At 37.3% G+C, this 9,367-nt stretch overlaps 1 protein-coding gene across 6 annotated transcripts in view; it reads right to left on the bottom strand.

Annotated features, from left to right (window-relative positions):
- The window catches only part of PRKACB (protein kinase cAMP-activated catalytic subunit beta), an 86,652-nt gene that overhangs the window by 38,644 nt on the left and 38,641 nt on the right, over positions 1-9,367 (bottom strand). For 2 of the 6 annotated variants that reach the window (XM_042463437.1, XM_042463438.1), the window contains exon 1: positions 2,712-3,015. The exons of the other annotated variants lie outside the window; for them this stretch is intronic. In XM_042463437.1, coding sequence (XP_042319371.1) covers positions 2,712-2,718 — 7 coding nt within the window. In that variant the 5' untranslated portion in view covers positions 2,719-3,015. Of the gene's footprint in view, positions 1-2,711; positions 3,016-9,367 lie in introns of those variants that run through there. 6 annotated transcript variants of the gene reach the window in all.

Here is a 9,367-nt window from a genome sequence, read left to right as displayed (position 1 = left end):
GCAGCAACTTGGCTGCAACCGGGGGGTCCCGGTTTTTGGGCTGCACCCGTGCTGGGAGGGGCCCGGGCCCCCCAAAATCCGGAAATGTACGGGTGCAGCCGGGTTATGGCAAGCCTACTTCTACCATAGACCATAAAGACAGGGCTTTTTGTCTACTGAATTTTACAATAAAATTGCAAAGTAATTAGCATTACTAATTCCAATGATGAATTAATGTAGACACTACTATGAACATGGCGTAATGGATGGATCCACCTAAAATATCAGTTTCACCTCATGTAAAAGTAATTAAGAACTATGTTAACAGTACAGCACTGATGAACTGAAATAGCACTTTTCTACAATGTCCAAGTGAAGGGTTGCAGTAGTGAAAAGAGCTCTGTGCTCAAACACATCAATGTTTCCTCCTCTCTTCGGGCATTCAATTTACTTCCCTTTATTTGGAAAATAGCACATACCAGATATTTTAAAATAATCATTTGGGGAATCAGAAATATGATGTGAATGAATTAAAGGGCAATCTACCTGACTGTACACTTGCAGTAGTGGAAACAACAATTGTAGGAAAATATGTGCAATGCTCACTAGTTAACCTCAAATGCTTTATTTTGACCTGTAAAAGTAATCACCTTTTGCCTGCTCTGCTAAAATCCTTTCTGTCTTACAAAATGATGTCAGTACTGCAACTGAAAGCAAGGAAAATAATCATCTCCAAAAGAATATGTTTAGAATCCTTTTACAGCAAATACAGAAGGACTCAGTGAGTTTATGGCCACATTCTTAATTTGTTCTTCCAAACATGGGCTCTGGTTCACAGATCTGGGCACGCAAATCCTCTGAACAGTATACTGTATAGATCAGGCAAGATCCAAAGTCTCCTTCTGAAAGAAAACTGGCTCTGAGCCGGATCTACTTCACCTAATTTCCCAATATCCTTAATTTTCCAGATAATAGAGCATGCCTGTTCAGCCTCTACTGTTCCTGATGTCCAAACACAATATACACACATACAATGAAACATGCATTGGCCAACAATGTATACTCATTTCTAGCTTTTATCTGGGATTATCAACCATGCATTTCAAACCTAAGCATGTTAGATTTTTATAAGTGTAAGCCTTATTAAAAATTATATGCACATGTGGATAACTAGGGTGGAGACAGAACAAGCTTGCTCTCTCCTCCTCCTCATGCAATCTGGTAAGCATATAGTCTGATCTGGCTATCTCTTAAAGCTGAATCCACCAACTGTCTATGCATTAGAGCTACACTCATGCTTACAAATGAAAAGAGTTTACCTTGTGAATAGCCCTGCAAACTGAACACAATTTTAAAGCCACTGAGGTATCCTTGTATTTACAAAAAACATAACCTAGCATAGGCACCACTGTGTGGAAAGCGGATTGTGCAAGACATCTATCCTTGATCTAGTTGTTAAACTCCAATTGAGATAACATCTACAAAGCAATGGAATATAGGTGTCACAGATTCTTTCCATTACTCTCTGTAAAGATTGGAGGGGAATCAAGGGATGATAAATTTATCAGCCTACAATCCTTCTGTGCCAGATTTTTACAATCTGTGCTGGCAGCTGCATATGCAGTTACCATGTCTAAATTAGGCAGTTGTCAGAATCAGATCCCCTGCCATGTATCTTGCCTTCCCCAAAATTCAGGTCACACTTCATGTTTGTTTCATGATGATGAGACCAGAGCAAGCCAATTTATTTAGGTAATGTGTTTGTAAAAATATTATTTAAACCCTGTAAATAAGCATATTTCACATTTATTATCTGCTGTACTGTGCCTTTTATAAAATAGCTACAAAAGGCCATTTGAATTATTTTATAATTATAAAAGCAGCCTTAAATTGGACATTAGCACTAGTTAGGTGCTTATGATTTTATAAAACATTTCACAGATATTTTTCTCAAAGTTCAGGAAACATGATGCTCTTTAGTATAAGATCAAACACATAATTATGTCATTAAAAATGGCTTGTACTGTAAATCATTTGGGTGTATTTCATTCAGTTTGGAAAGGGGATGTTAAACAACTGATGTTCTGTTCCTAAACAAAATTATTAAATGATTTCAAAATCCATGTTTGTTTTTCAGAAATCAGTTTGGTAAGCTGATCACGGACTTTGCTTCATTACCTCACCAGATCAGCTTCAGTTTTAAATGCCAGCGCCATAAATTTAAATGTGCATGCCTAGACACACAAATACATTCTTAAGACTATATTCTGTTTCAAAACCAGTTTAGCAGACAGCACCAATTACACTTTGCAAATTATGATATAAATTTCTGCTTCAAAATACCATTTGTAAAAATTTAAATGAGAATAATTAAAGGTTCCAAAATGAAGCCAATGGAAATATAGGTTATTTCTACAAAGTTTTTGTCTTGGAATTATTGAACTTTAATTATACATAGAAAAATAGATAGACTTGCAAAAAATCACTGTATTATAATTTACATTCTATTTTAAGCTCGCATGGTAAGAAATGCTGCATCCTGATGGTTTTCAGCGTATTTAATAATTTAGTATTAAAAGCAGTTCCATAATACCTCAATGATGAAAATGGAAAAAGCTCATGAGAAATTTATATAGTGCAGAGAACAATTAAGTAGATCACTTTTTTATAGAAGCAGATCAATTCATGATTGAGACAACACTGTAATATTAAAAACAACAAAAATAACTTACCATTCATATTGAAAGGTTCAGTCGTGGAAACATATTGCTAGTAATACATATCCCATAAATGAATGATTTACTCTCTAGAGTAGAAACACTGGTGCTTTCACACACAGTCACTAGAGCTGGAAGACAAACAAATCCGGAGAGCTTGCCTTCATCCAGGCAGTTTTGAGATAGGAAAGCTACCCAATAAAAATGCCAGCAGTAAATAAGAGATCAATATTCAAATAGTGATGCTCATTAACTATTTGTTTTTGAGCCAGCATTACCTATACACATCGAAAGCAATGCAAAATGGCAGAGGAAAACGAGAATGCCAGGATGTTTTTAAGATGTTCTCAATTATATCAAGCACGGCTTGTTTCCATAGCAACCTTAGAGGAGAATTATCGTTCTGCTTGTATCCTACTAGCATTTTTTTTTTTGCTAAAGCTTTAATCTATTCACATGGAAAATATCTCTCTGTATTTGCGTACACACACAGACAAACACAGACACACTCACTCTTATATATGATTTCCTTTAAGATTTTTTCCAGAGGCTAGCAATTAAATATTTTCTAATAGACTTTATACACCCTATACATTTGTCCCTCCTTTTCACAGACTTGGAATCCATGGTCTTGCTCTTCGTGGGAGGGACAAGAGCCCATTAATAAAATGGTGGCAAGCTCCATATTTTCTATGAGATGCGAATATGTGTGAGTTGCCATATTCGTGAGGGGGTCCAGAACAGATTCCCCATGAATTATAAGGGGCTACTGTACTAAATGCTTGATATGCAACTCCCCCTTCATCATGGTGTAGTATACAAGGCGATCAATCATTAGCATTGGTGTTTCTCATTCCACACACAACAGCTTAACAACTTGTTAAGAGAGCTACAGTGACATAGTTGTTTGAGTGTTGGACTATGACTGGAGACCAGGGTTCAAATCTCTGCTCAGCCATGAAACCCACTGGGTGACCTTGGGCAAATCACACTCTCTCAGGTAGGATACATACCGCCAAAATGTAGTGTGGTGGCAGCAATTCTAGGGTTAGGGAGCGCACGCTATTCACACGCTCCCTAACCTTAGTACGTCCTCCGTACATCAAAATGGTGGCGCCCTGTCTACATGGGTGCTGCCATTTTGACATGACGGCCGCGTCACATCCAAACGGCGCGGCTGTGACATACTGGCACCGCTACATGATGCTTGTGGTGTCCTTTCAGCAGCGCTGAAAGGAGCTCCAATACAGAGCTCCTTTCACTGTGTGTATTGCTGGTGGCCCCTTTCTTTCTCTCCCCGCTGGTGTTTTGCCGCTTCCCCAAGGCCTGGAAAAGCGGCAGATCGGGGCCTCTTGGGTTGCCGCTGTGGCCGCTCAGGCCCTGATCCGTCGGGGAAAGGGTGGTCTGTATCCTGCCTCAGTTTCAGAGAAAGACAATGGCAAACCTCCTCTGAGTAAATTTTGCCAGGAAAGCCCATGATAGTTTTTTAAATCTATTTCATTTCACATTAAGCTTTCCATAGGTCAGTAATGATTTGAAGGCGCATAACAATAACAAAAACAACAACACCCTAACTTACTACAGAGGTACCCATGTTATTAAAACTGAATAGTTTATGACTCTTGGACAGCCAGTTCAGACATTAGAACATAATTTAATGGAATGAACCTGTAAAATACATGCTAGGTCCATTTTACTGATATGGGACTCAAACAGTTAATAATTTCTTTAAAATTACCAGCTAAGGAACCATAGATGAGCCAGAACATGAGCCCTAAACCTGTCAACATGTTAGGAAAAATCCTGGCCTGGTTAACACAACAGTTAAGGATGGTGAACCCCTTAATTCTATATATTTTTGTAGGGGAAGATTCTCGTGGTACATGAAGCCAAAGCTGAATGGGGTGGCCAAAAAATATCAGCATATTTTAGATTAAGGTTGTACTGTCAGTAACTAACCTTTGGGAGATGCATTTCAACCTTTTAGAATGAGTAAACTATTAGAATAGGTAAACTGTTTTATCCGTTTTAGAATTGTTAAAAAGAGCCTGTCTGGTGTAATGGTTTGAATGTTGGACTAGGATACTGGGAGACCAGAGTATGAATCCATTTTCAGCCATGGAAAGTCACACTCTCTCAGCCTGAGAAGAAAGCAAGGGCTATCCCCCTCTCAATAAATTCTTCCAAGAAAACCCCATAAATTTGCTTTACTGTCGCCATAAGTTAGAAATGACTTGGAGGCACACAACGACAATAACAACTTCCAAAAACTGGAAAGTGAACAAATAATGGTGTCATCAGGAAGGAACATGGCATTTGTGGAACCCCAAAGGGACAAACTGAACCCACGGGATCTGAGGTTGCCAATCCTATATCATTGGTTATCTTAATTCTACTTAGGAACCCAAAGATAAAAACATGGCATAAGCTTACAAACTGCTATTGGTAGGCTCCTGGGCACCTTCCTGAAGCACAGGTTATTCAGTAACACATAACAACAATATATGATTAAACATTAGGGTCTGCATGGGCTACTAACATTGAAATATAATGTCTGTGTGACATGGAGGTACTTAAACTAAGCATCAGTGTAAAAAGTATTTTACTAGCATCTTGTTAACTGAAATATGTTGTTTGAAATATCTACTTCTTGCAAGCTGGGAAGCTAAGTAATAATCCTTACCATCATGTCAACATAAAATGCTACTAGAAACAGCGTTTAGTTTCTAAACCACAGGCTACAGGGAGGAGTCTGTGTAAGACTTAGAAATCACTTACAGTATGCCTAAAAACTAAAAACATAGGTAAGAGTACTTTCCAAATGTCAAACACCTAGCCTATCTCAGAATAAGTAAAGTGCATTATAAAGAATTCAACTTAGCGAAGAGAAAGATATTTTCAATCCTTCTACTGCATTACTAAACCACAAGAAACTAACAACCCACAGAGATACAGTTTCCTCTTTGTGAGTACTATAACTGAAGAACAAGATGTTTTGCAAAGAGGATATATGTCAGTTCAGCATAAGATTCTGCAATGTATTTTCTTCCACAGCAACTTAAAATAGACCCCTTTCCTTCTCTTTTCCAAAAAGATCTAGCTTCAGTATTTTCTACAGTAATAGCTTTTTTCATGTACCATATATTTTCATGTATAAGTCAACCTCATGTATAATAAGTTGAGGGCAGATTTTGGGGCCAAAATTGTGGATTTTGATATAACTCATGGATAAATCAAGGATAAAACATAGGGGCATGTAACAAAGAATTCAAAGGGTGAAGCAAAGGAAACTAATGCCACAGAAGTTACAAAATTCCAGAGGGCAAAACTGTTTGGATTCACCCTAAAGGTTTGATGGATGAGTAGGGAACTACAATAAATGGTGGCTGTGCAATGTGTGGAGGGAGGCAACTAGGAACAGCAGGGCTAAGAAAAGACACACATGTCAAAAAGGATGTAAAGGTAAGAATTAAGGTACAGTATGAACTCTTATCAAAAGGAACCATCCCCTTCTCTGAGTAGAGTAGCAAAAGGTGAGAGCCTTAGTTTATCCTAAGAGAGGCTTAAAAAACCCACTGACCCCTTCCACTCTCTCGGCGCTCCTTTCAGGAGAAGTTCAAAAGAGCTTCTGCTGCCATTATTTTCCTGCCGAGGCATTCACAAAACCAAAGGCACCGTGGGGGGCGGAGAGAGTACCTACATTGTACAATACTTCCATCCCATTTTGGTAAAATAAAACTATTAAATGTATTTTGAATGTAAGCATATTTCACATCAAAAACAAGAAGAAATGTTATCCATGTGAATTTTCTCAGTAGCGAATTTTAAAGTTGAAAGCACTAAAGAGCTCCAGAAAACAGCAAGCTATATTACACTATTCTTATAAAAACTAATTTCAAAGAACTATTCAATAGTGTCTGTTTAATTTCATCTGAACTCTATCTATAAATTACATTCTTTGACTGATCTATGTATTGTGATTACAAAACTTCTACATATAATCACTTTGCATACTTATTACATACAAATGCACTTCAAAAGATCATATCCTCTCTGTTTATTCATTAGCTGTTTCCTCATTGAACAGGACAGGTAAGTTAAGCATGGCTTAAAACAGGGAACATCTGTCTACAAACTGGACAGAGTTTGGGCATATGAATTATTAATTTCACCGTTTAAATATAAAACATTTTGTTATTTAGCAGAAAAGCCATTATCTTGTTCACATTCATAATCTTTGAAAGGCTAGTTTTGGAGATAGTGGAAAACCCCTCCCCTTTCTTCTCTCACTCCATTGCTGCATGTTTGTTTTCTTGGCATGAACTGTCAAGGGCACTAATCTTGAATGTGAACTTATTATACCAAGTCTGTCAGCTTTTTAGCAGAAGTAAAGGAGTTGAAAGCAAGCAAAGCACTCATGAGATGCCTTCATCCTTGAGTGCCTGTTTCATTTGGAGTGTCCATTTCTCCTTAGAAATATGACTGGCCCAAATGTTGACCTCTGGTCATGCTGAGGCCCCTATATATATAGATACATAGAAATATTTCAATGATAAATACACCATTTTTAACCCTCCCCACACACAATTCCAGCCTTCTATCTTGGATTACTTTTGTGAATCTTTATTTGGGGATTTTAGAAGACTGTGGTGTCTAGTCAGATGCTTATTATTTTGGTTGATGTATATTGGGATTTTTCTGAGATTTATTATTTTGGTGGATATATATATATACTGGGATTTATCGGAGATTTATCTTGTTAAATCCCCCCAAATTTATAGCCTCTATACTGTGGTATACTTTGGGTCTATACTCTGGATATTTTAATTCCTTATACCACTCTTATTGTTCATCCCTACCTTTATTGTAAATGTGAATAGCGATTGAGTTGTTTCAATCTCAGAAACAAAAACAAGCATATTCTGAATACTCTATAACAGACTTTATCCAGAGAAGAATTTGCGTGACTGTAGTACATAAAAGGTTAAAGCAAAACATGAAAATTATCAGCAGGCTTATAACTGTAAATAAGCAAGAGAAATTGTTGAAGGCTTTCACGGCCGGCATCCATAGCTTTTGTGGATTTTTTGGGCTATGAGGCCATGTTCTTGAAGAGTTTATTCTTGACGTTTCACCAGCAGTTGAGGCTTTGTCATTCAACAACAGGACCATACACAGATTAACAGGCAAATCGCTTCCTCTCAACCAACAGTATATATACCTCACTCTCTTCCATGTCAGCATTCTCTGAAGATGACAGCCACAGCTGCTGGCAAAACATCAGGAAAAAACTCTTCTAGAATATGGCCTCATAGCCCCAAAAACCCACAAAAAACAACAAGAGAAATTGCTTACAGGCTCATATTTGCAATATGAACAGGGTGGTACATATTTGTCAATACCTAATAAAATAGCTGCCATTATATTTTGGCTTAATGTTTGGCTAGGAAACATTATGTTCAAAAACTGTTCTATGAATATCTTCATTACCAAATCACATATTCTCTCTCTCTCTCTCTCTCTCTCTCTCTCTCTCGATAAGTTCCATCACAGGATTGGAGTGAAGCTAAAGTGACACTCTGCTCCTTTGAGGAAAGCTATAAAAATACTGCAAACTAATTTTAGAATAACGTAACCTGATAAACACTCCATGCTTAAGACATTATTTTGGAATGTTTATGCCTTTTACTCGGTCTGGAAGATTACTTTTAAAAAGCAAATAAGCAGTTACAATTCCAAAATTTTAAATAACAATTATATTTTTAAAGCAGGAAATATTTGCTTTCTGAATCTTCAGAAACAACAAAAGGAGTTGCTTTTTAACAAAGATTACACACAAGTGCTTAAAACCTGTGGCCTGTAGTGCAAAACACTCTCCTTCCCAGAATATGCTTGTTGTTTGAACCACTGCCATAGTGCACAAGGCAGCAATAGAAGCACAAATCAACCCAGTGTTTAAACCATGTGACTATTTACTACGTGAGTTCCTCCAACTATAACTCTGCAAAAGTAGTGATGTTATCCTTCAGTAAGTTACAACTGTATCTTAACTATACCTTTACTATTTGAAAGAGAAACTAATTACAAGTAACTAGTTAAATCTAACTACTGGCTTCTGAATCTTGCTTTTACTTATATTTACAATTTGGTCATATGAAGCAGTGGTGGTTCTAAAGTATCAGGGAAAAAGAAAACAAGTATCAAAACTAGTCAAATGTAGTTAATGACTTGGTTCAATCTAAAGATTTTAATATACAACAGCATCAAATGCACCCCAGATCTCCTAATAAACGAAAGATTGGCCAGTTGTATGGAGTAGGGGTACATTTTACAGGCATAAGCACTGGTGACCATCTCTTCCACACTGTACCCACATAGGGCCCTAAATGACAAAAATATTTATATGTGGCCTTTTTCAGTGCATTTACAAGCCCTGCTAGACTGGAGTGAATGTCTAGGTCATGCCCTCCTCTCTGAAAGTTTAAATGTAAGGACAATAAACAACTACAGGCTGGGATCTTACTGCTTTAGAAAACCAACTTGAAAGAAATATACATTTAAAGTCAAGGTGAAAGTACGTAGACGAATAAAGTGACAAAAGAAATCTGACCGGTAATGTGTACTCCGTAACCTGCCAGTGCTCTAAGAAACAGAACTACACACTTGGATCC

The sequence above is a fragment of the Sceloporus undulatus genome, chromosome 4 (genome assembly GCF_019175285.1).
Source record: "Sceloporus undulatus isolate JIND9_A2432 ecotype Alabama chromosome 4, SceUnd_v1.1, whole genome shotgun sequence".
Taxonomy (NCBI): Eukaryota; Metazoa; Chordata; class Lepidosauria; order Squamata; family Phrynosomatidae; genus Sceloporus; species Sceloporus undulatus.
The sequence above is the reverse complement of the archived record's forward strand: the minus strand, read 5'-3'. Positions and strand labels throughout refer to the sequence as shown.